Source organism: Salmo salar, chromosome 10 (genome assembly GCF_965601325.2).
Source record: "Salmo salar chromosome 10, fSalSal1, whole genome shotgun sequence".
NCBI lineage: Eukaryota > Metazoa > Chordata > Actinopteri > Salmoniformes > Salmonidae > Salmo > Salmo salar.
This window is the reverse complement of record NC_138300.1, coordinates 113,883,081-113,903,199: the sequence shown is the minus strand read 5'-3', so window position 1 is coordinate 113,903,199 and position 20,119 is coordinate 113,883,081. Positions and strand designations below refer to the sequence as shown.

The window sequence follows — 20,119 nt, the reverse complement described above, 5'->3', positions numbered from 1 at the left end:
TGGTGATGAGTAAGATTCTGATGGTGATGATGAGTAAGATTCTGATGGTGATGATGAGTAAGATTCTGATGGTGATGAGTAAGATTCTGATGGTGATGAGTAAGATTCTGATGTTGATGTGTAAGATTCTTATGGTGATGATGAGTAAGATTCTGATGGTGATGAGTAAGATTCTGATGGTGATGATGTGTAAGATTCTGATGGTAATGAGTAAGATTCTGATATTGAAGAGTAAGATTCTGATGAGTAAGATTCTGATGGCGATGAGTAAGATTCTGATGAGTAAGATTCTGATGGTGATAATGAGTAAGATGCTGATGGTGATGATGAGTAAGATTCTGATGGTGATGATGAGTAAGATTCCAATGGTGATGATGAGTAAGATTCTGATGGTGATGAGTAAGATTCTGATGGTGATGAGTAAGATTCTGATGGTGATGTGTAAGAGTCTTATGGTGATGACGAGTAAGATTCTGATGGTGTTGAGTAAGATTCTGATGGTGATGAGTAAGATTCTAATGGTGATGACGAGTGAGATTCTAATGGTGATTATGAGTAAGATTCTGATGGTAATGAGTAAGATTCTGATGGTGATGATGAGTAAGATTCTAATGGTGATGAGTAAGATTCTGATGGTGATGAGTAAGATTCTGATGGTAATGAGTAAGATTCTGATGGTGATGAGTAAGATTTTGATGGTGATGATGAGATTCTGATGGTGATGTGTAACATTCTGATGGTGATGAGTAACATTCTGATGGTGATGAGTAAGATTCTGATGGTGATGATGAGTAAGATTCTATTGGTGATGAGTAAGATTCTGATTGTGATGATGAGTAAGATTCTGATGGTGCTGAGTAAGATTCTGATGGTGATGAGTAAGATTCTGATGGTGATGAGTAAGATTCTGATGGTGATGACGAGTAAGATTCTGATGGTAATGAGTAAGATTCTGATGGTGATGAGTAAAATTCTGATGGTAATGAGTAAGATTCCGATGGTGATGAGTAAGATTCTGATGGTGATGAGTAAGATTCTAATGGTGATGACGAGTGAGATTCTGATGGTGATGATGAGTAAGATTCTGATGGTAATGATTAAGATTCTGATGGTTATGATGTGTAAGATTCTGATGGTAATGAGTAAGATTCTGATCGTGATGAGTAAGATTCTGATGAGTAAGATTCTGATGGCGATGAGTAAGAATCTGATGAGTAAGATTCTGATGGTGATAATGAGTAAGCTGCTGATGGTGATTAGTAAGATTCTGGCGAGTAAGATTCTGATGGTGATGATGAGTAAGATTCTGATGGTGATGAGTAAGATTCTGATGGTGATGAGTAAGATTCTAATGGTGATGACGAGTGAGATTCTGATGGTGAGGATGAGTAAGATTCTGATGGTGATGAGTAAGATCCTGATGGTGATGAATAAGATTCTGATGGTGATGAGTAATATTCTGATGGTGATGATGAGTAAGATGCTGATGGTAATGAGTAAGATTCTGATGGTGATGATGTGTAAGATTCTGATGGTAATGAGTAAGATTCTGATGGTGATGAGTAAGATTCTGATGAGTAAGATTCTGATGGCAATGAGTAAGATTCTGATGAGTAAGATTCTGATTGTGATTAGTAAGATTCTGGCGAGTAAGATTCTGATGGCGATGAGTAAGATTCTGATGAGTAAGATGCTGATTGTGATTAGTAAGATTCTGGCGAGTAAGATTCTGATGGTGATGATGAGTAAGATTCTGATGGTGATGAGTAAGATTCTGATGGTGATGAGTAAGATTCTGATGGTGATGATGAGTAAGATTCTGATGGTGATGAGTAAGATTCTGAAGGTGATGAGTAAGATCCTGATGGTGATGATGAGTAAGATTCGGATGGTAATGAGTAAGATTCTGATGGTGATGAGTAAGATTCTGATGAGTAAGATTCTGATGGCGATGAGTAAGATTCTGATGAGTAAGATTCTGATGGTGATAATGACTAAGATGTTGAAGGTGATGATCAGTAAGATTCTGATGGTGATGATGAGTAAGATTCAATGGTGATGATGTGTAAGATTCTGATGGTGATGAGTAAGATTCTGATGGTGATAAGTAAGATTCTGATGGTGGTGTGTAAGATTCTTATGGTGATGATGAGTAAGATTCTGATGGTGATGAGTAAGATTCTGATGGTGATGAGTAAGATTCTAATGGTGATGACGAGTGAGATTCTGATGGTGATGATGAGTAAGATTCTGATGGTAATGAGTAAGATTCTGATGGTGATGATGAGTAAGATTCTAATGGTGATGAGTAAGATTCTGATGGTGATGAGTAAGATTCTGATGGTAATGAGTAAGATTCTGATGGTGATGAGTAAGATTTTGATGGTGATGATGAGATTCTGATGGTGATGTGTAACATTCTGATGGTGATGAGTAACATTCTGATGGTGATGAGTAAGATTCTGATGGTGATGATGAGTAAGATTCTGATGGTGCTGAGTAAGATTCTGATGGTGATGAGTAAGATTCTGATGGTGATGAGTAAGATTCTGATGGTGATGATGAGTAAGATTCTGATGGTGCTGAGTAAGATTCTGATGGTGATGAGTAAGATTCTGATGGTGATGAGTAAGATTCTGATGGTGATGATGAGTAAGATTCTGATGGTAATGAGTAACATTCTGATGGTGATGAGTAAGATTCTGATGGTGATGACGAGTATGATTCTGATGGTAATGAGTAAGATTCTGATGGTGATGAGTAAAATTCTGATGGTAATGAGTAAGATTCCGATGGTGATGAGTAAGATTCTGATGGTGATGATGAGTAAGATTCTGATGGTGATGAGTAAGATTCTGATGGTGATGATGAGTAAGATTCCAATGGTGATGATGAGTAAGATTCTGATGGTGATGAGTAAGTTTCTGATGGTGATGAGTAAGATTCTGATGGTGATGTGTAAGATTCTTATGGTGATGATGAGTAAGATTCTGATGGTGATGAGTAAGATTCTGATGGTGATGATGTGTAAGATTCTGATGGTAATGAGTAAGATTCTGATGGTGATGAGTAAGATTCTGATGAGTAAGATTCTGATGGCGATGAGTAAAATTCTGATGAGTAAGATTCTGATGGTGATAATGAGTAAGATGCTGATGGTGATGATGAGTAAGATTCTGATGGTGCTGAGTAAGATTCTGATGGTGATGAGTAAGATTCTGATGGTGATGAGTAAGATTCTGATGGTGATGATGAGTAAGATTCTGATGGTAATGAGTAAAATTCTGATGGTGATGAGTAAGATTCTGATGGTGATGACGAGTAAGATTCTGATGGTAATGAGTAAGATTCTGATGGTGATGAGTAAAATTCTGATGGTAATGAGTAAGATTCCGATGGTGATGAGTAAGATTCTGATGGTGATGATGAGTAAGATTCTGATGGTGATGAGTAAGATTCTGATGGTGATGATGAGTAAGATTCCAATGGTGATGATGAGTAAGATTCTGATGGTGATGAGTAAGATTCTGATGGTGATGAGTAAGATTCTGATGTTGATGTGTAAGATTCTTATGGTGATGATGAGTAAGATTCTGATGGTGATGAGTAAGATTCTGATGGTGATGATGTGTAAGATTCTGATGGTAATGAGTAAGATTCTGATATTGAAGAGTAAGATTCTGATGAGTAAGATTCTGATGGCGATGAGTAAGATTCTGATGAGTAAGATTCTGATGGTGATGAGTAAGATTCTGATGGTGATGTGTAAGATTCTAATGGTGATGACGAGTGAGATTCTGATGGTGATGATGAGTAAGATTCTGATGGTAATGAGTAAGATTCTGATGGTGATGATGAGTAAGATTCTAATTGTGATGAGTAAGATTCTGATGGTGATGAGTGAGATTCTGATGGAAATGAGTAAGATTCTGATGGTGATGAGTAAGATTTTGATGGTGATGATGAGATTCTGATGGTGATGTGTAACATTCTGATGGTGATGAGTAACATTCTGATGGTGATGAGTAAGATTCTGATGGTGATGATGAGTAAGATTCTATTGGTGATGAGTAAGATTCTGATTGTGATGATGAGTAAGATTCTGATGGTGCTGAGTAAGATTCTGATGGTGATGAGTAAGATTCTGATGGTGATGAGTAAGATTCTGATGGTGCTGAGTAAGATTCTGATGGTGATGAGTACGATTCTGATGGTGATGAGTACGATTCTGATGGTAATGATGAGTAAGATTCTGATGGTAATGAGTAACATTCTGATGGTGATGAGTAAGATTCTGATGGTGATGACGAGTAAGATTCTGATGGTAATGTGTAAGATTCTGATGGTGATGAGTAAAATTCTGATGGTAATGAGTAAGAATCCGATGGTGATGAGTAAGATTCTGATGGTGATGATGAGTAAGATTCTGATGGTGATGAGTAAGATTCTGATGGTGATGATGAGTAAGATTCCAATGGTGATGATGAGTAAGATTCTGATGGTGACGAGTAAGATTCTGATGGTGATGAGTAAGATTCTGATGGTGATGTGTAAGATTCTTATGGTGATGATGAGTAAGATTCTGATGGTGATGAGTAAGATTCTGATGGTGATGAGTAAGATTCTAATGGTGATGACGAGTGAGATTCTGATGGTTATGATGAGTAAGATTCTGATGGTAATAAGTAAGATTCTGATGGTGATGAGTAAGATTATGATGGTAATGAGTAAGATTCTGATGGTGATGAGTAAGATTTTGATGGTGATGATGAGATTCTGATGGTGATGTGTAACATTCTGATGTTTATGAGTAACATTCTGATGTTGATGAGTAAGATTCTGATGGTGATGAGTAATATTCTGATGGTGATCTGTAACATTCTGATGGTGATGATGAGTAAGAATCTGATGGTGATGATGAGTAAGATTCTATTGGTGATGAGTAAGATTCTGATGGTGATGATGAGTAAGATTCTGATGGTGCTGAGTAAGATTCTGATGGTGATGAGTAAGATTCTGATGGTGATGAGTAAGATTCTGATGGTGATGATGAGTAAGATTCTGATGGTAATGAGTAACATTCTGATGGTGATGAGTAAGATTCTGATGGTGATGACGAGTAAGATTCTGATGGTAATGAGTAAGATTCTGATGGTGATGAGTAAAATTCTGATGGTAATGAGTAAGATTCCGATGGTGATGAGTAAGATTCTGATGGTGATGATGAGTAAGATTCTGATGGTGATGAGTAAGATTCTGATGGTAATGAGTAAAATTCTGATGGTGATGAGTAAGATTCTGATGGTGATGAGTAAGATTCTGACGGTGATGAATAAGATTCTGATGGTGATGTGTAATATTCTGATGGTGATGATGAGTAAGATTCTGATGGTAATGAGTAAGATTCTGATGGTGATGATGTGTAAGATTCTGATGGTAATGAGTAAGATTCTGATCGTGATGAGTAAGATTCTGATGAATAAGATTCTGATGGCGATGAGTAAGATTCTGATGAGTAAGATTCTGATGGTGATAATGAGTAAGCTGCTGATGGTGATTAGTAAGATTCTGGCGAGTAAGATTCTGATGGTGATGATGAGTAAGATTCTGATTGTGATGAGTAAGATTCTGATGGTGATGAGTAAGATTCTAATGGTGATGACGAGTGAGATTCTGATGGTGAGGATGAGTAAGATTCTGATGGTGATGATGAGTAAGATTCTGATGGAGATGATGAGTAAGATTCTGATGGTGATGAGTAAGATTCTGACGGTGATGAATAAGATTCTGATGGTGATGAGTAATATTCTGATGGTGATGATGAGTAAGATGCTGATGGTAATGAGTAAGATTCTGATGGTGATGATGTGTAAGATTCTGATGGTAATGAGTAAGATTCTGATGGTGATGAGTAAGATTCTGATGAGTAAGATTCTGATGGCGATGAGTAAGATTCTGATGAGTAAGATTCTGATGGTGATGATGAGTAAGATGCTGATTGTGATTAGTAAGATTCTGGCGAGTAAGATTCTGATGGTGATGATGAGTAAGATTCTGATGGTGATGAGTAAGATTCTGATGGTGATGAGTAAGATTCTGATGGTGATGATGAGTAAGATTCTTATGGTGATGAGTAAGATTCTGAAGGTGATGAGTAAGATCCTGATGGTGATGATGAGTAAGATTCGGATGGAGATGATGAGTAAGATTCTGATGGTGATGAGTAAGATTCTGATGGTGATGAGTAAGATTCTGATGGTGATGAGTAAGATTCTGATGGTGATGAGTAAGATTCTGATGGCGATGAGTAAGATTCTGATGAGTAAGATTCTGATGGTGATGATGAGTAAGATTCTGATGGTGATGAGTAAGATTCTGATGGTGATGATGAGTAAGATTCCAATGGTGATGATGAGTAAGATTCTGATGGTGATGAGTAAGTTTCTGATGGTGATGAGTAAGATTCTGATGGTGATGTGTAAGATTCTTATGGTGATGATGAGTAAGATTCTGATGGTGATGAGTAAGATTCTGATGGTGATGATGTGTAAGATTCTGATGGTAATGAGTAAGATTCTGATGGTGATGAGTAAGATTCTGATGAGTAAGATTCTGATGGCGATGAGTAAAATTCTGATGAGTAAGATTCTGATGGTGATAATGAGTAAGATGCTGATGGTGATGATGAGTAAGATTCTGATGGTGCTGAGTAAGATTCTGATGGTGATGAGTAAGATTCTGATGATGATGAGTAAGATTCTGATGGTGATGATGAGTAAGATTCTGATGGTAATGAGTAAAATTCTGATGGTGATGAGTAAGATTCTGATGGTGATGACGAGTAAGATTCTGATGGTAATGAGTAAGATTCTGATGGTGATGAGTAAAATTCTGATGGTAATGAGTAAGATTCCGATGGTGATGAGTAAGATTCTGATGGTGATGATGAGTAAGATTCTGATGGTGATGAGTAAGATTCTGATGGTGATGATGAGTAAGATTCCAATGGTGATGATGAGTAAGATTCTGATGGTGATGAGTAAGATTCTGATGGTGATGAGTAAGATTCTGATGTTGATGTGTAAGATTCTTATGGTGATGATGAGTAAGATTCTGATGGTGATGAGTAAGATTCTGATGGTGATGATGTGTAAGATTCTGATGGTAATGAGTAAGATTCTGATATTGAAGAGTAAGATTCTGATGAGTAAGATTCTGATGGCGATGAGTAAGATTCTGATGAGTAAGATTCTGATGGTGATGAGTAAGATTCTGATGGTGATGTGTAAGATTCTAATGGTGATGACGAGTGAGATTCTGATGGTGATGATGAGTAAGATTCTGATGGTAATGAGTAAGATTCTGATGGTGATGATGAGTAAGATTCTAATTGTGATGAGTAAGATTCTGATGGTGATGAGTGAGATTCTGATGGAAATGAGTAAGATTCTGATGGTGATGAGTAAGATTTTGATGGTGATGATGAGATTCTGATGGTGATGTGTAACATTCTGATGGTGATGAGTAACATTCTGATGGTGATGAGTAAGATTCTGATGGTGATGATGAGTAAGATTCTATTGGTGATGAGTAAGATTCTGATTGTGATGATGAGTAAGATTCTGATGGTGCTGAGTAAGATTCTGATGGTGATGAGTAAGATTCTGATGGTGATGAGTAAGATTCTGATGGTGCTGAGTAAGATTCTGATGGTGATGAGTACGATTCTGATGGTGATGAGTACGATTCTGATGGTAATGATGAGTAAGATTCTGATGGTAATGAGTAACATTCTGATGGTGATGAGTAAGATTCTGATGGTGATGACGAGTAAGATTCTGATGGTAATGTGTAAGATTCTGATGGTGATGAGTAAAATTCTGATGGTAATGAGTAAGAATCCGATGGTGATGAGTAAGATTCTGATGGTGATGATGAGTAAGATTCTGATGGTGATGAGTAAGATTCTGATGGTGATGATGAGTAAGATTCCAATGGTGATGATGAGTAAGATTCTGATGGTGACGAGTAAGATTCTGATGGTGATGAGTAAGATTCTGATGGTGATGTGTAAGATTCTTATGGTGATGATGAGTAAGATTCTGATGGTGATGAGTAAGATTCTGATGGTGATGAGTAAGATTCTAATGGTGATGACGAGTGAGATTCTGATGGTTATGATGAGTAAGATTCTGATGGTAATAAGTAAGATTCTGATGGTGATGAGTAAGATTATGATGGTAATGAGTAAGATTCTGATGGTGATGAGTAAGATTTTGATGGTGATGATGAGATTCTGATGGTGATGTGTAACATTCTGATGTTTATGAGTAACATTCTGATGTTGATGAGTAAGATTCTGATGGTGATGAGTAATATTCTGATGGTGATCTGTAACATTCTGATGGTGATGATGAGTAAGATTCTGATGGTGATGATGAGTAAGATTCTATTGGTGATGAGTAAGATTCTGATGGTGATGATGAGTAAGATTCTGATGGTGCTGAGTAAGATTCTGATGGTGATGAGTAAGATTCTGATGGTGATGAGTAAGATTCTGATGGTGATGATGAGTAAGATTCTGATGGTAATGAGTAACATTCTGATGGTGATGAGTAAGATTCTGATGGTGATGACGAGTAAGATTCTGATGGTAATGAGTAAGATTCTGATGGTGATGAGTAAAATTCTGATGGTAATGAGTAAGATTCCGATGGTGATGAGTAAGATTCTGATGGTGATGATGAGTAAGATTCTGATGGTGATGAGTAAGATTCTGATGGTAATGAGTAAAATTCTGATGGTGATGAGTAAGATTCTGATGGTGATGAGTAAGATTCTGACGGTGATGAATAAGATTCTGATGGTGATGTGTAATATTCTGATGGTGATGATGAGTAAGATTCTGATGGTAATGAGTAAGATTCTGATGGTGATGATGTGTAAGATTCTGATGGTAATGAGTAAGATTCTGATCGTGATGAGTAAGATTCTGATGAATAAGATTCTGATGGCGATGAGTAAGATTCTGATGAGTAAGATTCTGATGGTGATAATGAGTAAGCTGCTGATGGTGATTAGTAAGATTCTGGCGAGTAAGATTCTGATGGTGATGATGAGTAAGATTCTGATTGTGATGAGTAAGATTCTGATGGTGATGAGTAAGATTCTAATGGTGATGACGAGTGAGATTCTGATGGTGAGGATGAGTAAGATTCTGATGGTGATGATGAGTAAGATTCTGATGGAGATGATGAGTAAGATTCTGATGGTGATGAGTAAGATTCTGACGGTGATGAATAAGATTCTGATGGTGATGAGTAATATTCTGATGGTGATGATGAGTAAGATGCTGATGGTAATGAGTAAGATTCTGATGGTGATGATGTGTAAGATTCTGATGGTAATGAGTAAGATTCTGATGGTGATGAGTAAGATTCTGATGAGTAAGATTCTGATGGCGATGAGTAAGATTCTGATGAGTAAGATTCTGATGGTGATGATGAGTAAGATGCTGATTGTGATTAGTAAGATTCTGGCGAGTAAGATTCTGATGGTGATGATGAGTAAGATTCTGATGGTGATGAGTAAGATTCTGATGGTGATGAGTAAGATTCTGATGGTGATGATGAGTAAGATTCTTATGGTGATGAGTAAGATTCTGAAGGTGATGAGTAAGATCCTGATGGTGATGATGAGTAAGATTCGGATGGAGATGATGAGTAAGATTCTGATGGTGATGAGTAAGATTCTGATGGTGATGAGTAAGATTCTGATGGTGATGAGTAAGATTCTGATGGTGATGAGTAAGATTCTGATGGCGATGAGTAAGATTCTGATGAGTAAGATTCTGATGGTGATGATGAGTAAGATTCTGATGGTGATTAGTAAGATTCTGATGAGTAAGATTCTGATGGTGATGAGTAAGATTTTGATGGTGATGTCATGAATCTATCCAACAGCTGTACGGTGTTGTTACTTTATTTCAACTCAACTATCAAGACTTTGGCCTTTTTCCCTTCATTTTTATGAAAACCTACTAAATTGCTATCTGGCAAGGGAAGAATACTGTTTTGACTTACCCAATTGACCATCCAGATATGGGTGTTGCCTGAACACTGCTTTACAATACCTTTCCATCTCATCCATCCCCTTTTAGATCCCTGATTAGTGATTTGTCAGATACACTACAATAGAGGCTGCTCTGGTCTATGTTACAGGCCTGGTCCAATCCTGTATCTCTCTGGTTGCAGACGCGGCTAGTCGCCAGGCTCCGGTCATCACCTCCTTAAAGCATGTGGTCGACGGAACGCTCCGAACACCCGGCTTGGGATCCTCCCACCACCAGCACACACAATCACAGTCTCCCGCCAGCTTATTGCAAGCCATTCATCACCCCCCCCGTCTGTTCTGCTCTCCCTCTGTCCTCTTCTCCCCTAGGCTTTTAAAGGCCCTTATTTAACCATTCATCTGTTCAAGGCTCTCCACGTTTCTTATTTTTGTCTCCTCCACATGTTTGCACGCATGCTTATAACAAGCTCCTTCTGGTTGACCTTCACCTTTACCATCCTACCTCAGGTTCATGTAACTTTTCACTGTTACATAAACCATGTTGTTCTGCTGCCATGTTGTGTTGCTACCATGTTGTTGTCATGTGGTGTTGCTACCATGCCGTGTTGTCATGTGTTACTGCCATGCTATGTGGTTGTCTTGGTCTCTCTCTGTAGTGTTTTGGTGTCTCTTTTGTCGTGATGTGTGTTTTGTCCTATATTTTTATTTTTAATCCCAGTCCCCGTCCCCGCAGGAGGCCTTTTGCTAGGCCGTCTTTGTAAATAAGAATTTGTTCTTAACTGACTTGCCTAGTTAAATAAAATAATAATAATAATGAACTGTGTTACTTGCACACAGACAAATACTGTACATGTGATGGTGCATCAGTACACAATATTCTCAAAATATACTACATCCACCTGGACTCAAAACAATAAATGTTTTAATCTCGAAACGTACTGCATCTTGGAAGTGAATCAAATGCTTTTTGGATTGGATTCATACACGGGCATCTCCACCACATACTGTACAGCACTGTAGGCCTATGTGAAGCGAATTAGCATCCACTGTGATGATCACAGAGGTGAGTTCAGTCAGGCTGCGGGAGCCAGGAGCATAACTGATCAAAAGTCAAACGAGGAAATCCAAACAATTCATATTACCTGATGGTGCAGTGTTGCGCTTCTAGTTACACACTGCTGGCGGTACCATGGCAACCAGGAATGGATTGGGTGGTGTCGACTGCAACTGCGTCTGGTGCACTACCTATTATGGGTTATTGCTTTGGACACACCACTCTGGCAGCTCTCTAAAGTGTGCATTAGAAATGGTTGCCGAGATATGCTGGCTGCTGTGTAGACTCACCCCCGTATGGTTCCAGTTCACTTTGAAGAGATGGGCAGGGTGGAACGAAGGTCTGAATCTAGTATCTGTGTCTGGAAGGGAAAGTTAAAGACCTGTAAAAGTATATTACCAACCAACAACCAGCCCAGTGTGAGGAGTCTAAAATCTCACTATACAGGAACTCAAATCTATGTATAAGTAGATATAAACGCAACATGTAAAGTATTGGTCCCATGTTTCATGAGCTGAAATTAAAGATCCCAGAAATGTTCCATATGCACAAAAAGCTTATATCTCAAAAATGTTTGTTTACATCCCTGTTAGTGAGCATTTGTCCTTTGCAAAGATAATCCATCCACCTGACAGGTTTGGCATAAGAAGCTGATTAAACAGCATGATCATTACACAGGTGCAGCTTGTGCTGGGGACAATAAAAGGCCACTCTAAAATATGCAGTTTTGTCACACAACACAATGCCACAGATGTCTCAAGTTTTGGCATGCTGACTGCAGGAATATCCACCAGAGCTGTTGCCAGAGAATTGAATGTTGATATCTCTACCATAAGCCACCTCCACCATCATTTTAGAGAATTTGGGTGGTTTGCGTTGTGTGGGTGAGTGGTTTGCTAATGTCAACGTTGTGAACAGAGTGCCCTGTGATAGTGGTGGGGTTATGGTATGGGCAGGTATAAGCTACGGATAACAAACAAAATGTAATTTTATCGATGGCAATTTGAATGCACAGAGATAGCGTGACGAGATCCTGAGGCTCATTGTCGTGCCATTCATCCGCTGTTATCACCTCATGTTTCAGCATGATAATGCACAGTCCCATGTCGCAAGGATCTGTACACAATTCCTGGAAGCTGAAAATATCCCAGTTCTTCCATGGCCTGCATACTCAGACATGTCACCCATTGAGCATGTTTGGGATGCTCTGGATCGATGAGTAAGACAGCGTGTTCCAGTATCCAGCAACTTCGCACAGCCATTGAAGAGGAGTGGGAAAACATTCCACAGGCCACAATCAACAGCCTGACTAATGCGAAGTAGATGTGTCGTGATGCATTAGGCAAATGGTGGTCACACCAAATACTGACTGGTTTTCTGATACACGCCCTGACCAACTTTTTTTAAGGTATCTGTGACCAGATGCATATCTGTATTCCCAGTTGTGAAATCCATAGATTCGGACCTAATAGTTTTTTTTCTTCAATTGATTGATTTCCTTATATGAGCGATAACTCAGTAAAATCTTTGAAATTGTTGCATGTTGGGTTTATATTTTTGTTCAGTATATATTCACGTATATACACATTTCTATATTTCATATATTGGCCGTAACTGACAGTGCTTTGAGTTCACAGTGCTCAGCCCACTTTCAGAACCATCCTTTACTTGATGTCTGTTGTCTATGACAGCTCTCTTAAATATGGTAAAGTAATGCACGTCCTGTCCTCTGTAAGCCAAACAAAGAGCATCGTGATGAAGCAGCACTGTTATAAACAGTTCCACCCCAAAAGGCAGTAAGACCCTAGCACTACACAGACATTAAGTATGCAGTAAAAAGGCTACAGTAAAAAGGCAGAAAGCACATGAATGTTGAAATGAATAATGTATGGATTTTGCTCTTGGCTACTGCAAGATCTGAGTCAAACACGTTGCCTTCCTGCGTTTGCTGGAAGTTTCAAGGAACAGCAAATGTCACACCAGTTGTTTTTATTTGCACTGTGACGAGGGTAGCCAAATTGCACGATCTACATTTATTGGTAAACATTTCTATATCAAAACATACTGTAACATGTTCAGGCAAAGACATTATAATAACACATACTGTATTGACTCAAGGCTAACTTGTTCTCAATAGCTCTTTCTCTCTCCTTTAACCATTGAATACCATGTTCATGCCCCACTGAATGTACTGATGCAGACGATGATGTCATTCATCATTTTGTGCTGTGCAATTTCTCACACAGCATTTTTTCCCCTTTTGATATCAATGAAAGTAGTGGTAGACGATTGATATCAATGAAAGTAGTGGTAGACTATTGATATCAATGAAAGTAGTGGTAGACTTTTGCAAAGTCAATGCACTTCCCCCAAGGTTATTGGCATTCGTTTTGTTTAATCTAAATTGATTTAAATACAATATATACAATAAAACATTTGAAATGATACATGTAAAAAAATATATGTCATTTTACAACAATATACATACAGTACTGTTTGACGAACAATGTCGGAAAATACAACACGAAAACGACATCTCTACACATTCTCTCCACTGAACAATATAGCACAAGTGAGATTTAACCTGTTGTAAGTAAGTAAGGTAGTATTGGTAAGCATCTAGTCACAAACCAAGTACATTTTCAGTCAAGTTCCACTGCAGATGCTGGACAACAAGTTATAGATCCTGGAATATAAAAGGATTCAATTACTCACTTAACACTTGGTGTTGTTCAGATGCATGCACCTTTGTACACTCACAATTGGAAGACAGCAAAACTTCCCAACAACCCAGAATTTCCATTTATACACTGCTTTCTCTTGTTATTCGTGAGTTATGGGAACAGTGGCAGAAGGCTCCTGGGTAGCATGGCTACTGATCTGTTGGAAATTATTATAAAAAAACACCCTGGAATTATCTAATGGGGTGCATTTGCTACCACATAATGTATATGTTGAGCTCACTAAAAAGTATTAGGAGATATTGCTGTTTGAAGTCAAGTCGCCAAAGGCGGGACAACTGTACGCATCAGTTTGCTGACACTGAGCTGAACAGAATTTATTCATATTTCTATGTTTCCCCGCCAAGATGTAAATGCTAGTTTTGACTTCAGACTTTCTTCAGCTATGACAGCAATTTCCCCTCAAGTAATATCCATGTACAACAACCTCCCAGGATCAAATAAAGGAATCTTGGAATCACAATCTCTATCCCAGGAATATCCCCAGGGATTCCAGGAAAATCAGGGATTCTACTGTGACATGTGTCCATGGCTTAAGCTGTATCATTACAGGTAGTACACTGACCTGATTCGTTGGCACTGCTGTGTACATCAGCACATATATTTCATTGCATTCTGTAATAATGTTCTTACACTTTTCAATAAAGTCCACAAAATTTGAATGAAAGGACCACACTGGGCCTTTTAATAATGCTTGCAGTAAGACATTATGTTCTAAACGTCAGAGGATTTGAAGTGAAACGAAATAATTTTGAAGAATGGGCTTAAGAAGAAGTAATATATAATTTGATGACCTGTACAAAAGATGATGGGGCAGCAGGTAGCCTAGTGGTTAAGAGCATTGGGCCAGTAACCGAAAGATTGCTGGTTTGAATCCCAGAGCCCTTGAGCAAGGCACTTAAGCCTAATTGCTCCTGTAAGTTGCCCTGGATAAGAGCATCTACGAAAAGGTTTGTTTGTACAGAGCACTACAGTTTAATTATGACCATAGCAATTGTATTGCAAGGAGAAGCTATAAACAGTGAATAGTTACCTTATTTACTGACTTTTTAATATGCACAAAATGAAGTCATAAGAGGTCGGGGCCTCACGTAATCAAATGTTTGATAAGAAGGAAGAGGTTGTTATTCAAGGTGATTTGGAACACAGAAGCTTATAATGAATAGATCAGAGCCATGGATAAAGAGAAACCCTTGATCTGTGTCTGAACAAGACCAAATGGGAGAACAACATGGAACAGGCCATGCACCCTTATAATCTCCACCTGGCATAGCCAGAAGAGGACAGGCCACCCCTCAGAGCCTGGTCCCTCTCTATGTTTCTCCCTAGGTTCCTTTGTAGGGAGTTTTCCCTAGCCACTGTGCTTCTACATCTGCATTGCTTGCTCTTTGGGGTTTTAAGCTTGGTTTCGGTATAAGCAACTGCTGATGTAAAATGGGCTTTAGAAATGGATGTGATTGATTGAAACAGCAGGCATACAAGGCATTTTGTGTGAAAAGAAAAACTGCTGTAGGTTTTGAACCATGCCTCCACCTCCACCTTTAGTATTTCAGCAGAATATTGGTATCATGTACGCAAACATGTATCATTTTATTGCATTGCAAAGATTTGTTGAAAGTGATGATGCTCTTGATTATGGAAAGATATTTGTCACAAAGCTACACTTGCTAACAGAACAACATTGTATGAAAAGGGAGAGGACAAGGTGATTCTTCAAAATCGTTTCTGAATTGTTATGACAGTAGTCCTTATCTCATTTTGAGAATTTACTTTATATGTATTTTTTTTTCAAAATTACAGGGTATATTTTATCACTTGTATATTACTGGTGGCTTTAAGTTCTGGACAGAGGTATTATGATAAAGTAGCTGGGGATATAATTGTATGTACTATACCAAAACACAGTACATAGTATACCATCGCCCATGGGTACCACACAGAGTAAAATGTATTTGTTTCTATATTACAGAAACATTCTAAGAGAAGATACATTAGTGGCTGAGAGCACAACATAGGGGAAAGAGAGAAAATGTACTGGAGAGCCTAGCTCCAGGGGGGGTTGTTTGCAGGTGTAAAGCAGAGAGAGCGTGCCAAACACAGACCAATTTACTGGGGTAAAATTGTGCTGTGGTGGAAAAAAGGGAAAGATCAGGTCCACCCCATTTTTCACAATCCGATCTGAGCTGTTAGAGAAGATGGGTGAAAACAAACATTGTTCTCCCGTCAGTGGCTCTGATGGAACATACAGGGAAATAGCACAGCTCGCTCCAACACTTCAACACCACACCAGCCTAGATAGGAGGGATTGAAGCAGCACTGACAAAAGTAAAGCCCTGACACAATGGATATTTGTGGAAATATTTACCATCATAATGCTTATAGGGTAACATGTAAAGGATAACTTCGGAAAGAGGTGAATGGAGCTACAGTACTTACTGATAGCAAGAACATTTGGTGCAATGCTATGTTCCTGGGGAAAAAATTGTCTGCAGGGGTGTTATTTATTAAGCAACACTGTTCAAGACCAGAGGACCCAGAGGCTGCTTTCGATGTGGAAAGAAACTGAGAAAAATATACAGAAAAATAAATAACATCATGAGTGAAATAACCAACAGACCATTCCTATATACTCACACCCATAAAAGAGGTCACACCCATAAAAACGGGTCACACCCATAAAAGAGGTCAGTCAGACAATCCTTAAAAACATGGATTGTGATGATTTCCATAACTGTAAAATTCGATAAAGCTCCCTTCAAATCTAAAAAAAATCTAGATCAAAATATGAATGAATACATACAGTATACAGTATACTATAAAATGAAATAAATATATGTGAAAATAAATTATAAATTAAATGCAAAAATGTATAAATACATACAGAAATAAGTACATAAATAAATACACTGTCAAATGAATTACTAAACCAACTGTTGTCTAAGCCAACTGTTTTTGTATTGTCCTCATTGACTGGGAGGTTGTGTAGTCCACAAGCTTATACTCCTAATGATCAGCCATTCTTTCTGACTGGCAGTCACCACAATACGAACACACTCAATGTCAAAGGCAATCTTGTGGTCCACGTCTTGAACCTCAATGTTGCCATATTTAAACTCCCCTAAGGTGATGTAGGAAGAACACTGCCTTCCTCTTTTTGTCCCCACCAGCTTCTCTCCTACTTCCAGAGCTCCATGGTGTAGGATATCGTTCTGACGATCGTCCGTTCCTGTCACGATTTTGATTTTGCTTATTTTAGTTGATTTGTTAAAGACTATAACAAAGAAGTCTCCGGTAGAAGGGGGTTTCCCCCAAAAGTATTCGTCCACGCTGCTATAAGCCTTGGTGGCGTCATAGTTTTCAAATACATGAATGTTTGTGTACAGGCTAGCAGGCGGGTTGTCAGGGATATCAATGGAGTCTTCTTCAAAGTCATCATCCTTCAACTTGTTCTCTGCCCCTTTATATGAGGAGTAGTAGCCCATGTGCTGGAACAAGGAGGGCTTGAAGCGGATCACATCTTTCTGGGCAAGCAGGTCCCGGAAGTGAATGAGGAGCCAGTCACAGGGCATCTCCTGGTAGAACATGAGCAGGAAGTGGGCCAGGCGTGGCAGGTCTCTTGAGTGGTAGAGCTTCCCTATGTAGCCAAGCTTGGAGAACTCCAGCATCACCCAGTAGGAGCCTTCCCTGGAGGTGACCACCTTCTTCAGGGATGTCAGAAAGTTCCGTGAGCAGCGCACATCATCCTCCAGCATCATGTAGAAATCAGAGAGGTTGGTGCAGAAGTTGAGGAGAAAGGCGTAGTCCACGTTCTGCTTGGAGCGGAATCGTACCCTGTCCTCTGGGTCATTGTAGTTCCTTTTTAGCCCATCCAGTGATGGATAGTACTCCTCAGGGGCATGGATCACCAGGAGATGCCCAGCGATGATGTGGTGGGCAAACTTCCTGGAGATGTCCTGCACCAGGTTTTCACACCAGGCCAGGTCAAAGTCTGCCAGGTGGACCACCACCACAATCTCTTTCAGCTCCTCATAACTGGACTGGTCAAAAATTGATTTGATCGTCTCCATGAGGTAATTCCCTCTTTTTCTTTTCACGGATGACAATCCAATGGTAAGATATTCTGTAAACAGAAAAGTCTATATTATTAAAGCGTACATTGAAAATATAATTTGTGGAATAACAAAGATGAAAGTGACCAAGCAACATGTAATGACAGTCAAAGATACAATTACTCTTTCGGGGCAGTGGGTTCCCAGCGAGGTAACGATATGTGACGTTTATGGTTCCAGAGAAATTAGTGAGGTCTCTGAAGGTGTGAACATATCTCTCAGTGTTTGAAGGATGCATTGATGTCTCTCTCAGCGGTCTTTTATCCTCCTCCTGCAACACACAAGAAAGACAACAGATCAGATGAGACGACTTCACATAGTGAATGGCAAACAAACCAATGTCTCATCTCATTTATAAGCCACAAACACACACAGCAAAGTCAACTAATTTCCTTGACATGTCTCACATTCGTCTGTAAATAATACAGAGGTAGAAATAACACATTTTGGTTTTAAACTCCTCAAGAATATAATGTGTAAAAAGAAAAAGAAGGGTTAGCCAACCGATAAGAAATGTGGATACGTCAATCTGATTTCAAAGATTTCTAAAACCATTGAGGCATTTTTTTATTGCCATGGAAATGGACTTTGTGAGAGCACAATATCATTGAAGATATGCAAAATTTCTCAATAATTTAAATAACAAATACAGATAATGTGTTATGATTACCAACATTTGATGGCATCATGAATAAAAAATAAATAATCGGCTTTGGGTCCACATCATGAAAATGTTTCCTTTTGAAAACAAGTAATTATAAAAGGGACAACATGGTTAAATTCTAAAGTGAACTTGTGGGTGAAAATGATGTTGTTTGATTAAGGAGAGGAGAGAGGTCGAAGAGGGTAGTACACCCCAAAATCTAATTCTGTCAGATGTTTTAATACCCCAAAAACGGATCTAGTTTGGAATTCATTTTCTATGCCATCTGCTGTGAGGATTCTCCATCAGCGGGAATCTGCAGGCCTCAATCCCAAAACAATGGAATAGAGAGGCACCCCCTAAATAGTAGTAATTATATTGTGGCTATTATGTTTTTTTAAAACTTTATTTGGGATCGGAGCCTGCAGGTAGACTTAGCCTGCCTTTAAACTTTAAACATCTGACCTTTAAAAAAATTGGGTGAACTTTGCCCTTTATGACTCAAGTGAAAAATATAGAAGAAGACTCACCAGGACGTATCCATCCTCCATGTACAGGTTGAGGAAGAGGAGACAGGTGATCAGGACCCCCAGGAATGGGATGGTGGAGCGTTTACGGAAGCACCTCATCTTGTCCAGGGACTTCCACACCAGCCTCATGATGGAGACACTCACTGGGATCTGCAGGGAAACACAGGGGGAATGGCACATTAGCAAGCTGCGTAGAAAAACGTTGAAATGGAACATATAGTTCATGAGACTGGGTTGGCCTACAGACTGCCATCAGATGAAGTGGTTATAAATAATGTCCTGTTCTTTCAAGCATCACCTTGTTGTACTGAAATCACGTTAGTACAACTCTTCCTGGACATAGTGCATAGTGGGAAAAAACTATTTTCAAAATAACATGGTACTGGCAAACAACTGACATATAAATATTCTAGTGGAATACAACTAGTACCACCAGAAATTGATCAAAGAATACGAAGAGTAACATAAATAAATCCCGTTTTTTTTCTAAAACGCAATTAGGCGTCAGCAAGCTATTTTGTGACACTGCTACAAAGCCCCAGAGATGCCTAATGGAATACAAACTAGCTGTAAGCTTGGTTCAATGACCACACACACATCGATCACGAACACCGGGAGCCTGGATCACCTGGGAATAGGGCTGGTCAATACATTTCTGTTCGGGGTCTAAAACTGACGCTAACATCCTGTCTCTTTGAAGGCTATTTATTCAATCATGACTGGTATTGGTTGTGCGTAATTAGACACTGTTGATGCTTTTGCAATTTTGCATAATTATGGCTTACAGAGTTGAAAATTTTTTAACAGACAACTCTCCTTTAATTTCTACATCGGTATATCTCAATGTCCTGTAGTAGCCAACTGGTAATGCATACAGTATAAAAAGGTATTGAACAAATCATTGAAAAAGAATAGGTATTGATGGAACCTTTGTTCTAATCATTATGACGGTAGCCTAAAGAAACACCTGC

The 20,119-nt window shown here is 38.8% G+C and overlaps 1 protein-coding gene across 1 annotated transcript in view; it reads right to left on the bottom strand.

Annotated features, from left to right (window-relative positions):
* Positions 1-13,099: 13,099 nt before the first annotated feature.
* mgat4c (mgat4 family member C) overlaps positions 13,100-20,119 on the bottom strand; it is a 205,974-nt gene continuing 198,954 nt past the window's right edge. Inside the window, exons 4-6 of the mRNA XM_014125695.3 lie at positions 19,149-19,298; positions 18,099-18,246; positions 13,100-17,986 (exon numbers count right to left, since the gene is read on the bottom strand). Coding sequence (XP_013981170.1) covers positions 16,830-17,986; positions 18,099-18,246; positions 19,149-19,277 — 1,434 coding nt within the window. The 5' untranslated portion in view covers positions 19,278-19,298 and the 3' untranslated portion in view covers positions 13,100-16,829. The remainder of the gene's footprint in view (positions 17,987-18,098; positions 18,247-19,148; positions 19,299-20,119) is intronic.